Source organism: Folsomia candida, unplaced genomic scaffold (genome assembly GCF_002217175.1).
Source record: "Folsomia candida strain VU population unplaced genomic scaffold, ASM221717v1 Fcan01_Sc006, whole genome shotgun sequence".
NCBI classification, from domain to species: domain Eukaryota; kingdom Metazoa; phylum Arthropoda; class Collembola; order Entomobryomorpha; family Isotomidae; genus Folsomia; species Folsomia candida.
The window spans coordinates 2,645,514-2,665,210 of NW_019091198.1; the positions used below are offsets into that span (position 1 = coordinate 2,645,514).

At 38.7% G+C, this 19,697-nt stretch overlaps 1 protein-coding gene and 1 long non-coding RNA gene across 3 annotated transcripts; both read right to left on the minus strand.

The window, feature by feature from the left end:
- Positions 1-4: 4 nt before the first annotated feature.
- On the minus strand, positions 5-17,711 carry LOC110851482 (spondin-1). 2 transcript variants are annotated; one of them, XM_022099270.2, is made up of 15 exons: positions 17,053-17,711; positions 16,881-16,940; positions 8,093-8,342; positions 6,282-6,423; positions 5,881-6,087; positions 5,677-5,803; positions 5,450-5,580; positions 3,443-3,671; positions 2,912-3,074; positions 2,010-2,334; positions 1,856-1,944; positions 1,676-1,785; positions 1,414-1,584; positions 1,024-1,316; positions 5-923 (listed from the first exon to the last, which is right to left on the minus strand). In XM_022099270.2, exons 1-15 carry the CDS (start codon positions 17,210-17,212, stop codon positions 759-761), a joined length of 2,622 nt encoding a protein of 873 aa, XP_021954962.1. In that variant the 5' UTR covers positions 17,213-17,711; the 3' UTR covers positions 5-758. The 2 variants fall into 2 exon arrangements, with proteins under 2 accessions (XP_021954962.1, XP_021954961.1); XM_022099269.2 differs by having other exon boundaries at positions 2,010-2,337; positions 17,053-17,710.
- LOC118435997 lies at positions 12,061-12,594 on the minus strand. Its single transcript, XR_004835111.1, has 2 exons — positions 12,354-12,594; positions 12,061-12,254 (listed from the first exon to the last, which is right to left on the minus strand). It is a non-coding gene; the product is annotated as an uncharacterized LOC118435997 (long non-coding RNA).
- Positions 17,712-19,697: the final 1,986 nt, after the last annotated feature.

The window sequence follows — 19,697 nt, forward strand, 5'->3', positions numbered from 1 at the left end:
GACATATATTTATAGGTACACATCCAATTTATTACATGATATGACACCGAGTTAGCCATTTGGCATATTAACTTTTTCTGTTTTTTTAGTACAACAATAGAGTAATATTCATATTAATAGTGAAGAAGCTCAAAATTAAAAGTAAAACATTTATATTTTCTTGTCCTTATGAATACTTAGCACTGACGTAATGTGGGCTGTTTATGTTTATAGCCACCCAAATATTTTCTGAATATAAGTATCTTAAACTTAAAATCTGATGTAGCGATAGACAAGCACGTTCAGGTTCCCATTTTTACGATGAAACTCTAACTCACTAAAACATTTAGGTAAAAGCTTTGTAGTAAAAGTAGTGAATTGTGTAACTCATAAAGGAACAAACCAACATCATAAAGAACTATCAACTGGTGACGAATCCTCCTGGGTACAACACATTTAATAATATCTCGCATAAACGTACTTACTACTCTAACAAGTTCAAAAAGACACATCTACATACTTATCATCCAATGAAACACACATATAATAGTTTTACATACATATATTACGAAACTGAAAGTGTACTCAGATGCCTGTGGCCTTTATCTCGTAAATGTGCACGTGAAACACCTTTGTTATATGAATATTATGTGCAAACAGTCATGCATTGCACACAGCAATTCCTTCTTTCACTGTTCTCTCTGACACACAACGTCGTCGTCCCATTATCATATTATTATCAATACTTTCTAGTGTGTGCTCCACATATTGTTTCACTTTCAATGAATGTATCCGTCATAATATCCATGTCCATCCGTGGATGACGAAGCTCCTCCATACTGCTGATAAGAGTATGGCTGGTGGTTCTGCGGACACGACATTCCTTTGCACTTTCTCCTGTGCTCCAACTTGGGACAGGGAGCACCCCCGTTTTCGGGAAACCTCTGAAATTCGTAATTAAAAAATGCGTATTATTATTTCCCATGAAACAGGATGTGTATTTATGAAAGAGTTGAATGTAAATACTATTCCATCAATTCCAACCTTAATGTAGCGAGTTCTGTATTTGTGTCCGCGACCACAGCTCACACTGCATCCGCTCCAAGCACCCCACTCGCTCACGTCACAATCGCTGACCGGCCCGTCGTTGAACGGAGATTGAGAGGAAATGGTGGCTGACATGATGTGTTCATGGAGAGGGTACTGGTTCGATGAGAAAGGGTTGTACACGTTGGGGTTGATACTGTTACCGCTGGACTGGAGGTTGTTGACACTTCGGTATCCAGCATTGCCGTGGTATGATTGATGTCTCATCATCGGCTCGGAAAAAGCGTCTTCTGACCATCGCAACAATAACGAGAAAAACAACGTGAGTGAAATTCATGCCCAGAATATAAAGTGAAACTATTGTTATTTTTAAATTTTGTTAACAACCTTTCAAAGAACCGCATGTTTTCTCACATTCGTCTTCCTTATCAAACATGTTGGCATTCCCTTGACATCCCGAGTACTTAAATTTGCTGCAAGTTTTGCTTTGAGAGTCGAAATACCATCGGCTATAACTTCCATCGCAAGAGCCGGGATCTCTGGGCAACATGCAAATTTCTGTACGTAAAAAAAGGCATAAACGTTTATCATGATGGTTTTCAGATAGTAAAGAAAGAGAAAGAAAATTGAATGCGTTCATGTTACGGACCTTGTACTCTGGAGGGATCACAATCGGGTAAAAGTCCGCTACATGCCTCACTCTCCATCAGACTTGCGTTGCATCCGATTGTGTAAGATCTTGCGGGTACGGCGTACATCCTATTTTTTAAAAGGTGTTATTTTTACAGAGACGTTTATGACTCAAATTGATAGTCTGTCGCATACGTACCGATGACGCTGTCTCATCCCGTTTCCACAAACGGTGGCAGAACATGCTTCCCAATCTCCCCAATCCGTTGTCTCACAACCTGGTATTATCTATTTGCACATTGAATGAAATTAAACATGAGCATAGCATTATTTTTATAAACATTTTGTGCTACCTGCTCCGGTTCATTGCAGTTTCTCGAAGATCCGAAACATTGTTCATTTTCAACCAACACATTTTTATTACAGTTGTAAGTTTCTGCCAGCCCAGGGTTGACAAACTCCCTTCGTCTTCTGTGAATCCCTTGACCACAGGTTTTCGAGCAAGTTCCCCACGGTCTCCATTTCGTAGTTGCACAAGGATCATCTCTTCCTACTTGTGACCCACCTGGGGTGGAACCACCACCAAAATTCCCATTATTACTGCCACCACCACCACCATAGTGACCTCCGGAAGTACGGTATGTGTTGCCATTGTAATTCGAGCCAGATGAGTGGACACTACTGTGGACAAAACAAAGAGCAGTTGGGAAACTTAATCTTCCACTAGAGTAAAACTGAAAAGATGTCAAGCAAATGTTGAGGAAGGGAAAGAAGGATAAAAAAAGACGGGAAGTGCAAGTGAAGAAGCTTTGGCAAATTCCCCGTTGGGCAACCATTCTTAGCAAATAGACGAACTAGCCGATATGGACACCACAACTTCAAATATTGTTGTAACGACGCCCACAATTCACCCGTCATATATAGATTATGATGGATTTGCCAACCAGAAATTTCCCATGGTCTCCACCCTCCCAAAGAAAACAAACACGATGATGATCTTCAACATCCGGTTTTTATCTGTTGGTCGTCTCTTCTCCTGCTATCATGATGTATTGTATTTGCTTTATTATGGTTTCGAATTCCAAAGCAATTTCCATTTAATGGTTGGTCGAGCGATGTGTAGGAAGCAGCAACAAGGAAGGAATTTCTCCATTCACCACTCTTGCGAGAGATCAAAGGGAGAAAAGAGTGAGAGAGAGAATAGGAAAGAAATAAAGAAAGAAAGTTGATCCAATTGAGGCAATCGTTCACTAACGCGCAAGGGACATGTGAATCACATGCCACGGACTGGGTGAGCTTTCGGCTGCAGCCCAATTCTTTGGCTTTGAGGTCCAAGAATTGTCTTTTTCGATGTAGCACGCCTTTTCCACAAGTTGCAGAGCAAGGAGTCTCAATCCACTGGGTTACGGCACACTCGGCTGAAATAAATTGTAACATATCGTCAGACACATATGAATACCTACTCACTGACCAACAGCATTCTCTTAACTAGAGCGGGATCATTTTACTATTACAATGTCTACCTCCCTGAGGACTGATCAAATTGACCAGATCAAAAGACAGACCAGAATTTTCCACAATTAAGTATTAAACTGGACAATAAGTCAGGTTAAGCTTCCACTTCTCCGATCAAAAGAATACTTATGATGAAGATGCATTGAAACGTAGCCACCCGAAATCGGACGCAGTTAGAGAAAGACGTGAACGCATTTTGGTGACCAGTTAGCTACTACTGCATAACTTTGAAAAGAAAAGCATAGGAAAATATAGAAATAAATGTACGTACGCCGGTCTTCGAACGAGTCCTCGTCCTCGTCCCAATCTTGCGAGTAGTTTGGTCCAGCGCGACGTGCATCCTCGTCACAAGTTCGTTCATAAGAGCGTTGCTTTTGGATCCTCAATTTTGCAAAGGGCTTAACCATATTTCCACTGGGATCGTAGAATGGGGACTCTGGTCTTGGATTCCACACAATGCGACTGATTCGCTCCCGTGGAATCGTTGGGTTCTTTTCCGCCTGGGCACGAAAAGTACAATTCAATCATGAAGTTAAGACGACCCAAGAGGAGTGCCGCATATATAAATTGAGACGCGACTGCATTATGAGAAGTCCAGCAGGTTATTATCCCTCACTGACTCCATTGAAAAGTGGTCTGCTCATCCTCATACATATTTAGAAGCGTTTACTATGCTCATCCCTTTAGCAATAGACAAAAATTAACAAAACAACATCCCAGGCACTGTACTACTTACACATAACTTAATTTTGAGCAATAAAATCGGATGAATTATGTCGAATTCATTGAGGTGGACGAAGCCTTAAGGATGTCTAAACCCAATCATAAACAAGAGTCCACAAAATTCATGCTTATATTGAAAAGTATTTTTTTAACTGGAAGCAGGCACCAGAATTACTATGACGATAGTCCCTCCCTCAACCACTTTTTCTCTATAGGGACTCTCAAGAACTGCTCAGAAACTGATCAGAAATGTAAACAACGCAAAATTGCGCGATCGACATGCAATTCAAAACTTAAGCATTTTGTAACCTTAAAAATACATTTTTAATTTATTTTTATCGCCATGACCTTTTTTTCGACACCATATGACCTGACTCACTAAAATTGCGCGATCGACTTGAAATTCAAAACTTAAGCCTTGTGCGACTTGACATTTTTAATTTATTTTTATCGCCATGACCTTTTTTTCGACACCATATCGCGCAATTTTAGTGAGTCAGGTCATAAGGTGTCGAAAAAAAGGTCATGGCGATAAAAATAAATTAGAAATGTATTTTCCAAGTCGCAAAACACTTACATTTTGAATTTCAAGTCGATCGCGCAATTTTAGTGAGTCAGGTCATATGGTGTCGAAAAAAAGGTCATGGCGATAAAAATAAATTAGAAATGTATTTTTAAGGTTACAAAATGCTTAAGTTTTGAATTGCATGTCGATCGCGCAATTTTGCGTTGTTTACATTTCTGATCAGTTTCTGAGCAGTTCTTGAGAGTCCCTATAGAGAAAAAGTGGTTGAGGGAGGGACTATCGTCATAGCAATTCTGGTGCCTGACTGGAAGCCCAAGAGAAATGCAATTCCACTAGCTTTGTGAAAAAGCGAGAAACTCAGGAGGGGAGCTTGCGAGGTTGATAATAACAGATTGTGATGCCCTTTGGATATGTGGTAGTTTCCGATGAATGTACTAAAACCCTGAAGTGGTTTGACTCCATGGCCACATTTGCGCCCGCCACACCCACTCTAAAATTCCCAATAATCGCTTTCACTTCAGTTTTCACTCACTCAAATCCACGCCAAAAATCCAATTTTACTCGGATTTTGAAATTTCTTTCACCATTACACTCCCAGATAGTTGCTTTCTTCAATACAATATCAAACTCAATTTTGCTGATGATTATTTCGCAGGCATAATTTGCGTTGTTGATTACTACAACAATGCTCATTCAGAATTATAAATTTTTAAAATACTAAAAATTTCGAAAATATTGAGTTTGATATTGTATTGAAGAAAGCAACTATGTGGGAGTGTAATAGTGAAAGAAATTTCAAAATCCGAGTAAAATTGGATTTTTGGCGGGGCTTTGAGTGCGTGGAAACTGGAGTGAAAGCGTTTTTTTGGGAATTTTTGAGTGGGTGTGGCGGGCGCAAATGTGGCCATGGAGTCAAACCACTTCAGGGTTTTAGTACACTCATGGGTCCCCACCACATATCCAAAGGGCATCGAGATCTGTTATTATCAACCTCGCAAGCTCCCCTCCTCAGTGAAAAACTGGACTCACCAAATACGAGATCCCACTGTCCGTCCCAGCGTCCCACGGATACAAAGGAATTATTTTTGAGTCGGTCCAGCTACAATTTCTCAGGCAGAGGTTTAACGCAGCCACCCCAACAAACCAGTCGGGAGACGGGGCTGTAAATGGGAAAGCAGTCAAAGCAGTTGTCAAAATTTTCACCCACGCAAACATTTATGGCAATGTATTTACTCCTCGACATGATATAAACTCACCGATTTTAGAAACAAGAGAAACCAAATTATGGTCTCGGTCTGCCCGAAATACGGCGAATGTTTTGTGCCCGTAGAAATTGGGGTGTCTCAATCCTCTGGCTTTTATAATGGTTCGAATATGTGCACTCTGAAATTGGTTGGGAACAACTGGGTAAGCAAATTAATTTTTTCAAGTATCTCCTCGGGTATGCAATTTGGTAGAACCTCATCTTTAAGTTCTCTCTCCAAGTCCTTGGAATCTCCAGCCTCGGCAAGTTGCCTCAACCCTTCGGATGCTGGTTCATTCTGCTGCCAGAACTTGAAAGTTGGCGAGTGTGAGGCTCCAACGATGTCACTGAAGTGGGCACTCCAGGCGTCAGCGGGAAATTCCTTTGGGTGCGTTAAAGGTGACCATAATCCCTCGAACGTCAACTAAACACATTTCCAAACACGTTTACATAATTTAAACAAACATCACTCAAGTCAAAAACAGCAGCAGCAACACGTTTCGTTTGATTCTCCATTAAATTTCATGGCACTCTTGACTCAACTCTTCTTTTACGTATTCTCGAAATTAAAGGGGAGAAGAGTGAGGCCAGGAGAGGTTGCTAAATAAGTCGACTGACCTCATATTTCGCCTCGTCACAAGCACAGCAAGGTTCCGTGTCTTCATTTTCTTCTTCTCCGACCTCGGTTTCGGGACAAAGCTGTTTTGTAAGCTCTCCATCGTCCATAAACCATTGTCCTTTGTTCTTTATTATGGTAGCTCTGGTAGAAATAAACAAGATAATATTGTACTTAATTCTGACATTCGTCTTTTAGCTCTAGATAAAAACTGACATTATGAAGAAATACTTTATTGACTTAATCAACTTAAAAAACAATGTTTTCAGATTGCTCCATTTAATTTTTGGTCTTTGGCTACTTTTACTATATTGAGCTTTATTGTAAACTTCTAGAAAATCCGGATCAATTTTCTTATTGGAAGAATTATTACTTGTTTGAACGAGTATCTGCAGGGCCGAATTTGGTAACAATTTCTGAAATGTTTCATATACTACCATTCTCGAAACGACTTGTACAAACTGATACATTTTAATGCAATTTTATGGACACGAAAAATCCCTACTCTATCAAAATGTGCATGTTTCATGTTTTTCGCTAAGAACAACTTGTTCGGTCAAAATCCATCAGCACTGAACCAATTTTGTTTGTTTTGAGGAAATGGAAAAGTTTCATCATAGGTTCACGCAATGTCTGACGTAAAAAATGTAATTTATGAGGAGCATGTAAAATCCAGTCGAAACTTCCGACACAACGGATGAATCGGTAACACCAACCAGCCAGGCGAGGCGAGAAGAGAAGAGATACATACATATGAATACACATTGGTGATGGTGAAACGAAGGCGAGCGTGTTCGCCTAGATTTTATTTAACATCTTCTAACCAAATACGTATGTATGTAGTTTATGTAAGATTTGTGCTCCTACTTTCTCCATCAAACCAATACACGCAATTTTGCCTCTGCTTTTGTTAGGATCGTGCTCATCAATCACGGCAGGAATACTTACATATATGCATACACTCAACGTATTTATGTCTGGTTAATAAATATGCAACCTAAAATTATTATGTATATTATCTCATCGCAAAATACATACAGACTTTCAAAAAAAAAACTTTCCCCGCATAATGTAGATTATTTGCAAAAAAAGGTTTGGGGACTTCATTGCAATGTTTGTATACGCACATAAATAATGAAATTTTAAATATGTCACTCGAACACACAATTTTACACCTTTACAGCATACATACATACTTCTTACATTATTTTATAATTATGATGGGTTTATGCTGTTAAATTTTCATTGCAAGATAAATTGTAAATTCTGCAAATTTCCTTTCCTATTTAATTCGATTGGATAGCAAATCGGATATTGCTACATTGCATCGTTTTAAATTTCCTTTTTCTCTCCAGTCTGGTTATTTGTCAGGGTTGTTGAGTCATAAAAAATAGGAATATAGGAAATTTCTTGTAACTCGTGAATACGTATTGAAATTGAGAATGATGTGTAAGGCGTGGGGGTACAAAAGTTCGGGCAATATTGAACAATACTACACACATTCACAGTGAGATTGCGCTTTTATAAATGGATTGCACTAGTGTAGTTGATGGGGAACCCTGTTTTATAATTTGACTTGACTTTCTGGATGGAGGTAGTGAAATGGAAAATGGATCATTGGATGGAACAAGTGGAGGCCAAATGAGAGCTGAATTGCTCAGATAAATTGGTCGCTGGTTATAAAAGTACGAGTGAGAGATTCGGTTTGTGGAGATGGCAATTGATAGGAAGTTTGGGTCTAGAGCCAATTCCGGGGTCAGGGCAATAAATAAATTCGATCGTCGATTCAAGTAAACGAGATTCTGGTTCACACCTGAAACTCACACATCCTGTGGCCACCGCGGGTGCAATCCATTGTACTTGGACCTCCGACTTTGGAACTTCAGACGCGTGTTTTACAGCATGAGGACAATACTCACTGAATCTCGCGAAGGAGTCGCTCTTTGTCAACTGGAAATTTCCTGCCGAACTCTCCGGTGAAAGTCCATCTGTTGGTTCGGCAACTAGTAGGAAACCTGTGAATTTTTCCACGCTAAACTGGCTCCCAGGCCCTTGGAGTCGAACTGCAAGCATTAAAAAATATAGGTCAGTCATATGCATCATTTTCAACTTAGCCCAAGTAAAAGATTTACAGCATATCAGGTATAAAAATAGCATGCACAAATTTGCACTTTCTCCACCCATTTTTAACCCCAATACTTACTGGTTGGTTACTCTCTGATTTTGAAAAAAAGTATAAGATTACCATAACCGCAGAATAATCCTATAATAATGGCCAATTAAGAAACCACCATGACTCCTTAAAAGTGTAAGGATGGAAATTAAGACGTTAAGATGATTTCTTCCTTGCCATTATTCTACCACATCGTCCGCTGTTACCACCACTAACCTCCCATTGTTTCATCGTCTGCATACACTACAAAATGTAAAGGGTGTTAATAAAGTCCGATCCCATGCATTTTTTGGAGCGTGGTTGTTACAAATTCAGCTGGAACTTTTGAACCAGTGAAGTTATTTATTTCAAATTTTTACCATGGGAGGAACAACTAAACGTGTAAGTCATGAGCATCTTAGAGTTGAGATACAAACATTGCATCAGCAGGGGCTTAAACCTACAGAAATTGTGCAAAAATTGGGCTGCAGCCGCAGAACTGTTTGGAAATGGAAGAATAAAAATTTTGTCCACGACAAAAAGCGACCAGGGCGACCCAGAAAGGTGTCACCTACCACAAAAAGAATGATTAAAAACAGACTTTGCAAGAAAACCGGTAGTTCATTACGTAATTGAGCAAGGGAGTTAAATGACTCAAAACGCTATAAAGAGAAGAAGAAGCAAATTAACTGTGTGACCGTGCAAAAATTTGTGAAAACTACGAAGTGGGGTCACACAGCTTACAAACTAACCAAAAAAACCTCTCATGTCACAAAAATATATCGATGACCGTCTGAAATTTGAAGAACTCCTTCAGAAAAGTGCCCATTTGAGTGAAAAAAGACTTGGTGAAGAATTGCGCAGTCACATCCTTTGGACTGACGAATCTATTATTGAACTATATCCAAAATTGAACCAACAAAATGTTCGTTACAGGACAGAAAACAAATCGGATGTACCATCAAGAGCGATCCCAAAATTCGGGCTTAAAGTTATGGTAGCGGGTGGATTTTGTGCACGTTGCGTGACCCCTCTACATATCATACCAAAAGGCCAATCAGTCAATGCAAAGCATTATATGGAAAAAATATTACCTATCTATTTCGATAGCATGGGGAACAAGGAAATATTTCCGAATGAAAGAAAAATAGTTTTCATGCAGGATGGTGCTATAGCCCATACAGCAAAAGCGAATTTGAGTCTCATCAAGACGCAAGTTTCAACGGTCTGGAGCAAGGGGGTGTGGGCCGCTAACGGCCCAGATTTGAATCCCCTGAAGAACCAGTGGTCCATACTTAAGGAAAATGTATACAAAGAGCCACAACCCCGGACGAGGGAAGAGCTAGTAAAAAAAAGTTCAAGATGTATGGAATTCGATTTCCAGAGGCACATTGGAAAAATTAGCACAGAGCCTTAAACAAAGAGTTGAGGGCATGGTTAAAGTAAATGGTAACAAGACCAAATACTAAGGTAAATATGTCGAACATTTTTTGTAAGTATCACGGGTAGTTTTTTTTTATACTAGCCTTCACTTTTTTACAGGAAAAATGGGATCGGACTTTATTAACACCCTGTAGTAGCAAAAGTGTAATCGTTTAAGGATAGGAGTAGAAAACCCGGAAATTAAGGAAATATGCCGCCACACTAAAGATTATCTTCTTGCACATTTTTCTCCCCTTTTTTGCGAAGGAATAAATCCTCTTGTGGATAGTTTCAATGCGTCGTTTATGTACCGAGATGATGATGATGAGGACGATATTAAGGCCAAGAAAGTAAAGTCGCAGGAGCAGCAGAGATTTTATTATGAGAAACATAAGAAGTGTATGAGTAAGTTCTTCTCTTTTTGAGTGGGGGTGCACGGTGGCGTCGGGTCGGGTGCTTGCCATTATCTGGTGAGAGAAAGAGCTGCCGAGGAAATAATGGATGAAAGGGAAGAAGGCGTTTGTTTATGCACGGGGTGAAGGTGGTAAAACTTTCCCTGGCACGTTGACACTTTCTTTTCTTCCATTTGCTGGATGGAGAGAGAAACTTGAGAATTATCTGACTTGCTGTCCATGGACAACCAACCAAGCAACTTTAGTCGGCTGACAGAGTAGTTAATTCTCTCCCACTCCATATACTTACTTATGTACGTATATCTGGCTGGGCAAGAGCGGAGAGGAATGCGGGGTACGAAATAAAAATGGGATTAGGCAAATACTTGCCCTTTATCCTCTTACTTAGCTTCCCCACAGATTGGAATACATTAATACATTTCCCGTAATTGCAAAATGGCGGAACGGGAGCAACAACTGGTGTTAAATATTGTATTGTTTCATGAATAGTGATTAATTTCTGTGAAGAAACGGGAAAGTTCCATGTGCACACTTACATATTCCATGCAATTACTATTTGGAGGCATAATTGAACATGTCATTATTCTGAGATGGAAGGAAAATGAAAAACTTTTCGGCAGAAATTATACATGTCATCAGAATTGTAATCGAAATTTCCTTCTTCTCTTCTTCTTCTCCTTCTCTTTCAACCCTTTACATTATCCTCCTCCTTCAAATTGAAATGACACGTGCATGATCACTCGCTTTGAAGAGAGAAATCATTGAAAACTCGACTTTTTCCATAAAATCACATCGGGATCAAATGAAAAAAGTGAGAGGAGCCTCACCAGCAGCACACCCACTCGCACGACGAAAGTACATACCACCGAGAAGAACTATGGCACATGAGAGGAGACGATGGGGAAAGGTGACGGTGGTGAAAGCGGTGAAAGTGAGTGTGGAAGGTGGCCAAGTGGAGAACATTGCGAGATGGAGATTACATAAGTACTTTTCCTCATTCCAATTTCTGGTGGTGACATTTCCCAACACCCTCCTGGATAAATCTCTCTTTCCTTTTCTCCATTTCTACCCAGCATTCGAATATCCCATCCTGTTTTCTCCCGTCTTTCGCCGTCTTTCACGTATCACCTTCCCCGCCTCAACTTTCCTCTTTTAATCAACCTCTAGGATTAATCCGTCTACACTTTCATAATCAAATCCATTATACCAATCCGTCCTCACACACGGTCTAATTAGGAGGCAATCTACTCCACTAAGGATTTATCCTGGAGAAGCAGATTGCCCACATTGTTATCAAAGTTGAGCTGGAAATGGTGAATTCTCCACCACCAAATCTATGTAGAAAGCTATAAATCAATAACAAGTTATCAAAGTGAGATGGAATTGTCTTTCGTAATAAAACTGCCGGGATGCATTACGGCGGATTTTAAGGGTTTTCTGGTAACACAAGTTCCACGGGAGGAGGATGATGATAACGGATCAAAGTGAAGTCGGTTAATAATGGTCGGCACATTTTGCAGCTAAGAAAGCCTCCTCATTGATGAAGAAGCATTATATAAGATGGCAAACTGATGTGTAGCAGCAGATGGATCAGAATGTGCATTAGTTTGCCATTGGTTTGACCTAGATTGAAAATTGGGATGAAATCGCCATGTTTTATCACCATGTTTTTTTCTAATTGGTATGTCCAGAAAAAAGGTAGAGATTTATATGGAGCATTCTTCTACAAACGATGCCAAATTAGATTTCCCTTCGCCATGGATGGATAGAGATGTTGGAGAAAAATGAGGCAAATTACGTCATGACGCTGTGAAATCAGCTTTTATTTTTCATAATAGTTTTTCCTTTGCTCCAATAGACAAAGAAATAGAACTTTTTCAACACTTAAAAATTCAAAGATTACAAGACATTCTTGTTCTTTTGAAGGTTTTAATCAGGATGAACTTTAGCGCTTTGTAGATATATTCGCTCGGATGAAAATTTGGAGCCTGTCGAAAATTAATTTAATGAAATGGTTTACTACACTGTAAAAACATCCTGTATGTAAAACAACCTTTATCAAAACTTGCAATAAATCTCAACTTTACCTCCTCCTTCTCCTCTCAGATGAAAAAAAGTGCAGAGTTCTGCTTCATGTAACAGAAATTATTCATTCTGCATGCCACTTTTCCATATCCTCCTCAATAACGAACATTCTCAAAGAATCATGAAATGCAATAACATCCAAAATGCACTACAAGTACAAAAGGCGTTAGGACATGGTTTTGACGAATTCGCGGTTGAATATCTTTGGCGGGGAGTTGAATTTTGAACTGATTTTTGGTCAGTTGCAAGATAATACTCTCAAAAAGATATATTTAAAATTTTGGGCCGATAGCTTTATAAATGCCCCCTCCATTGCCCCCAGAGTTTGAAGGAGCCAAAAAAACACTTTCCAAACTGAATTACTCATATAGCATGATAACCTAAGAGGTCAGAGGTGAATGATTGTTAATATTACAACCCTAGATAATCATTGCATGTAATAATAAAAGAATCCACAATGAATTACATAACGTTGGGCCTCCATCGTCGCTGATACGTTTTCATGAAAAGTGATCAATCGGACCGTGCACAGGAAAATTGACCTGCTGACCTTTAAAGCGGACCCACTAGGTCAAATGAAGATTGAGGGCAAAGCTCTAAGTGTCTCAAGTAATATTAAATTAAACAGTGAAGATTTTGTGTAAACAGTTTTGGAGAAGGACCCTAGCTAATCAGCTGACGGGGAATAGTAAAAAACTCGTGAACTAATTTAGGAAAATAATGGTCAAATTTTGTTGAAAACAAATTTTAATAACTTTTTTGTGTTCCCTGCTGCAGAACTATTTTACCTACAAGGTACAAGTGACAAAATAATAAAATTACTGCGTTTTGATTAGTTAAAAAAATTTAAAGTTCCGCTTCAATTTCGAGGAGAACTTTTGTAAAAATTTTATAGGGTTTGATGGAAACTCATTTCCTGGGGTGTAACCACTTATCAAAATTTTATCAAAAGTACTTACAATGCAACATACAATTTCTACCTTGGATAAAAACCACGTTAGGGATTTTTAGCATCAAAGTCCTAAAATGTGGGGGCCTTTAAAGTCGAGGAGTTGCGTTCAAGAGAGCATTCCATTAAGACAAGTATGAAGCTAGACTACAAAAGGGACTTAAAAGATAAGCATGATACAAAAGTGGTTTTATATAGTGAAAAGCATGCTAAGTCCCTTGATAATAGTCGCAAAGACGATTTTTGCACCAGGACCTCAGAAAAAAATATTTTGTTCAACGCCATTTTATAAGAACACTGGTTTGGAAAACTAAAAAAGGACACCTCTCCAAATTTGACCTTTCCTCATTTCGCAGAGTACATAAAATCGGAAGCCAGATATGCTTACCTATAGTTTGAGACATGGGCTTTCACATAAAAAATGTTAGAAATCTCTACAACTAAAAACCATCCCGCAATTAAGGTATGAATTCGTCAAAACCATGTCCTAACGCCTTTTGTAACGTAAGGATTGAAACTTAAACCAGTTCCCTAACTACAAATAAAGAAGTTCTACTGACAAATGTGAGCAGTATGCAACGTTATAAATTTCGAGTGTGGTGTCGACTCGTGGGTCCCAAGAGGAAAATATTTCTTGGGAAATCTGAGCTGCCTGAGTTAGACCACCAGACACACACACTTGCTAAAAAAGATCTTAGGAGCTGAATCTCACAATGCGATGGTGTGAAGTGTAACCCTCCGATTTAGCTGAAATTTTAAAATTAGGTGGTCCAAGCCAATACAACTAACGTTTCTTCAGGCAGTTTGTGCGATGGTGAGAGTTACTCAAAATATTTGAGGTCAAAGTTCAAAAAACGGCCGACTTTTTTCAGGCGGAGTGAGAAAACTCCACTTCCATTCTCTTCCCCTCGCTTTGATTTTATTCAGGCGTCTCGCTCATGCATACGCCTTCATGCTCAAGCACAAGCTTTGATGCAAACTAATAAAAAATAAACATTATTAATTATAGCTTAAAGAGCAATTAATACGCATTATACATACTTAATTTAATTTATAATTAAATAAGTGAGATTTTTACTTATTTCTAGTACAAATTTACATAAAAGTTAATTTATAAATTCGCCAACGGCAAATAAACATGGAAAAACTTAACTTGCTTTCCATTTCGAAAGCGTTGGTTATTCTAATATCCAATTATATATTAATATTTTAAATGCTCCTGTGATTCGATATTGTTGGTACTCAAGCGGATCATGGGGTGATGACGAAAAGCCCGAGTTTAAAAATGTAAGCGAAGTTTGTTTTAGAGAAAAAAATATTAGTTGCGACCTGAATGGTGGCAATCACAAATTCATCAAATTCAGCTGGTGCAGTTTATCGTATTGTTTTGTGGACTTTTATGAAAATAATCATATAGTCACATGTGGAATGAATAATTAATATTTTTCTATAAAAAATTAAATTTAAAATTGTTGAAATGAATTATTTTTCGGAGTGAAAATCAAAGCGAGGGGAAGAGAATGGAAGTGGAGTTTTCTCACTCCGCCTGAAAAAAGTCGGCCGTTTTTTGAACTTTGACCTCAAATATTTTGAGTAACTCTCACCATCGCACAAACTGCCTGAAGAAACGTTAGTTGTATTGGCTTGGACCACCTAATTTTAAAATTTCAGCCAAATCGGAGGGTTACACTTCACATCATCGCATTGTCAGTTAAAATGTAGTAAAGATTTTTACGACAACTTGAGATCTCTCAAATGAGAATTTGTAAAAAGTAAAAAAGAAAATCACTAAAGCGATTCAAACTTTAAAACCTAAGAATGAATCTGAAAACTGTGTTTTGTATTTGTTTAAATATATGTTTTACTCCAATTACCTTAATTATCCAATTTACAATATTGTGTTTAGTAAGATAAAATAAGACCCATATAATTTGGCAAATAAGTAAGATCAACAAATGCATCATTAGTGACGCCACATGCCTTCGTTGTAAAAAAACACTGTTCGCAATGGCATAATAAACAGTGTCCCAGTAATAACAACCAGTTTTAATCCATTGCCGTTATAATTAATGTCGCGCCGTATGGCTACAAAAGAGTAAATGAACATTTCATTCTTCGTAATTATACCATGAAGAATATAAAACCTTTCTCAGCATAAAATTCACGACCGATTGAATACCACAGCTGAACAAAGATATGCATAATTAGGAGAAATTGCGCAACTTAAGTGAAAAGACAGTTTAAGGAATGCTGAATCAAAAGCTTATTTTTCAACTTCAGTTTTCGCCAAAATATGCGAGAAATGCATACAAAACAATCTACACATTGATAAGCTGACTTGAAATTTTAGCAAACTTTATCTACCCACTAGTTAGCAAAGATCAGCAACTCTGTCCCAATTTTAGCCACTTGAGTACAAGTTTTCTTCATAAACATAAAAGCGTTATGCGTGGTTGTAATGGAATCCATTGAGGAAAACAGAAGGTGGTTGGAATATCAAACTGCTATTTATCAAAGATTTGCATAATTCCAAGAAATCTCCTCATAAATTTCTCTCATTGCGACACAAGTGTCACCAAGGTTTTGTAAAGTGACACAGGCACGATTTACTTCTTCCTGTCGTCATTCACATCCAGCAATTCCATTTGAGCTTGTCCGGACTAAATAACTGGTCCGTGAGCAAGTATTGGATGGATGGATGGGAGAGGAAAGGGATGAAAACTCATATTTATTATACATATTTCTACAAAATGTTATGCGTCTTTTGCAGTTCATTACTTCTTCGCCTTGAACCAGATTATTATTACGTGTTTATTGGGAGGCTGTGAGCAGAAAATCAAAATATGTATTCTCTCCGGTTTCCTCGAGCTCATCACCTTTTGCCACAAACCAACAAACCCTTCTTGGTGGTTCTGGCACCCAAATGAAACAAATAAGTCATACCTTAAGTTACTCGATAAGCCAAATCTGCGTAAGCTAACAATTCTCACCCGCTCAGCTCCTCTTTCAGGCGAAGTTCCTGGCAGATGAAGAATGTGCACAATAAATGGATGACACGCCAGGATGTTTTCCACCACCATAGGCCATTACTCACTATTAGAACTCGCAAGTAAAAGTTAACTTTCTCCCACTCGCTCCTCGCTTATATAAACCTGCTCTATCTTTTCCCAAACAATAATTCCAACACCCAAACAAAGCGACTTTCTTCGCTCTAATTTGAATTATGTATGATAAACAAACACGGACAAACCAACCTTCGCCCAAGAAGTGCGAATAAAGCACACAATGAAATACCAGTCGTTACGCCGTCCGACCAAAGTGGTGAAAGTAAAATGTGATAAACACCTAAAACAACTTTATCCCCTCTATTTTGTTTATTCCTGATTCTATTTCGACTCGGAGAGTACACATTGAGTAAATTTATGCATAAAATAAAAGAGGAACCAAAGTTGAGCAAACAATCTGATAAAAAGTGTGTAGTCGCGATGTGAGAATATTTTAAACCATATTTGCATCTACGCATTACTTGCGAAAAGGGCGAAATTTAGGAGCTAATATTATTTTAAGGAGGAAGACCAACCTGTGTAGACAGCCCCTGGAATATATTTATCCGGCTTCTCTGGGTCACCACTGATCACGACTATAAAGAAAAAATACTCATCAAAATATAGATATCAGTGCTTTCGCAAATTTCTTCACATAAGTTAAAGTAGTATTTGGTAGACTATAAACAAGCAGAATTTCTTACTCACCTCTAAACCCATTGTCACCCGAAGTCTTGGGCACGCCAACACTATGCGGAGCTCTGTCGCACCATAATCCCTCCACCACAAACCCTTCCAAAATAATCCCTAAAATTATCCAACCAACTTTCACAACTGTTCCATGCATTCTTTGTCTTCTGATTTGCATCCAACCAAGATGGTGACGATAATGTTCTCTCCTCTTTACTCCTACGCAAGCTACTTCGGTATGTATAATTCCACCACAACAATACTAACACTCTGTATAGCGTCGCGTTCCGTCCTCGCACCACTGTCTCTTTAGAAAGAGTGCGGTGCAGTTACTTAAAATGCCTTTGTTTTGTCCTGATTTTCTGCTGTACGTTTCGTGCTAATTAGCCGACTTAAATGGTCACCAACTTAAATTGTCCGACGATTAGGGAAGGACAATTGTAAGTCCTGCCGAGAAGGATGATGATGATTAAAAAGATTCAACTAGAAAACCACTCTTAATCCTTTTCTCTCTTGTTAGCAGCAACCCTGTCCCCGTCGTCGTCGTTGTTCTTTCTGAGCTGATTTCGTTACCGCAACTGCCTGGAAGGAACTTCAGAGCTCAACTAACGTGGAAACGAGAAAGCGCTCGCCTAATATGCGAGTTCGTGGCTTTTGGACTAATCTTCCACTCTTGCATGATTTTCTCGACTCTGCTAGAATTACTTTGCACTTTTCCATCTGCTCACTGTCTTCTTCTTTGGGAAGTCATTAAAAAGACGTGTGTATTTCACACGTCCATTTACTCGCATCCATTTCATTGGCAAACTATAGAAAAGTGTTCGGAGGTGGTGTGTACGTAAATATGTATGTGTAGCAGTAGGTAACGGAGATCTGTCTGTATGCGAATTACTAAATATAGTTAAGGCGTGAATCTGTTAAAGAGAGTTGTGATTTGATTTTCGTCTCTCGTCACCTTTCTGACATCGCCACATATCTTGGCAGGGAGTCCGTGAGATAGTAGTGTGAGCCAATACTTTCCATCGTGTGGTGCGTCATTTTCGCCTTGTTTGTCACTTTATACTTTACACACGTCAATTGATGGAAAACATAACCACCACTCTACTCGTTGACTTATTAATCGTGGTGGTAGGTATCAATGAGCTGTTGAATAACAAGGTTAAAAAATGTGACCCGAGGTGGAAGAATTTTGACCGTAGTAGTAATACAAGCAGTTCTTTACATCATGTGCATATAAGTACGTACACATATGTATGCACATAAGATGAGACATTACGACGCAACGTAACATATTAACACAGATTTATATCACATTGTACATACGTACTCATAGATATCATGTCATTTATGGCATCACAAAATTGTGCCTGCTTGCCGAAAAATAATAAACTGCGAGACCATCTACTACAACTGAATGTCCAATACGTACGTAAGTAATAAACGGGTGAAAGACGAGACATGAAAGAAAAAAGGAGAACCTCATGCACTTAAATGTGTATGTGCTTTTTTGCATGCTTTATATACGGTTCTTCTACCTCAAAGATACATGGACGCAAGAGAGTGAGTTGTTGGGTAATATTTTTTCTTATGCGTATCACGTTGACTGTATTATGAGTCTGATTTTGTTATCAAATATTTTGCCAACTTTGTGCACATACGGCTTAAATTGACAACAGAGTAAAGAAAATTGCTATTGATTTTGAAGTCTTATATGCAATGCATAGAGTCTGAAAACACTCAAGGTTGTCATGTACTCGTTGTGTTGGTCGGATAAGCAATGTGATGTATCACGCTGATTGAACCGCTTTTGTTTCAATGCACTTGAGTTGACAGGATACCTAAACTGGGAGAAGCCCCACAAGTGGTGGTATCATCAACACTGGGGGTGATGCTTGTTTTCGCATTTCCGATTTTGACATTTGCAGAAACATTATTATCCTTTCCACTTCTTCCTCCTCTGCTCTGCCACTTCTTGAGAAACCCGTTGTTGGCATATTTCGGTTCGGGAGGAGGAGGAGGAGGAACAACAACGTCTTGGAGATGTTCACCTAGCTGCTGGTGAAGATAAAAATAGATGATGTTCCATTTCAAACATAATGTGATGTGAGTTATGCGCTTACATTCCTTGCCAATCCACTCATGCCCCACAAAGTATAGAATAACACTCATACGTTATCAAATTATTAATCACTCTGCCCTTGTCTAGCTGTCATGGCTTGTCATTTCAGCAATAAGCTTTCCTACACATATTACCAAGGAAGTTCACTCGACTATGGCAATCCTAGAATAATTTCTTTACTAATGCTGACAGAAGTTGCTATTAATTATCAACTTCCCTCCAGCATAAACTTCCCAGGAGTGAATGTCGGTATTCAGCAAATCTTTGTCGTCATACTTATCGGCATTCTCTGGGTGGGGGGAAGCAAGATTATGGATGGGAAACTGTCGTAGATCTAAGCCTATGTTTTCATAACAAGTACTTTTTCCTTCCATATTGCGGACATAATTTTGTTATACAACACTCCTTTTAATGTTTACAAAATACTACATAATTTTGATTTATTTATTTGATAAGCATAATCGTTGAGCAGAAGATCAAACATCACTAAATTGAAGTATGCAAATAAACTACAACACCAAAGTGAGTTTGTTTCGATCGCACG

Coding starts and splice junctions, on each gene's coding strand:
- LOC110851482 (XM_022099269.2), bottom strand. CDS start 17,212: ATGCAAATCAGAAGACAAAGAATGCATGGAACAGTTGTGAAAGTTGGT. Junction 5,581..5,676: donor TTCTCTTGTTTCTAAAATCG/GTGAGTTTATAT, acceptor TCCCATTTACAG/CCCCGTCTCCCGACTGGTTT. Junction 1,786..1,855: donor GGGATGAGACAGCGTCATCG/GTACGTATGCGA, acceptor TTTAAAAAATAG/GATGTACGCCGTACCCGCAA.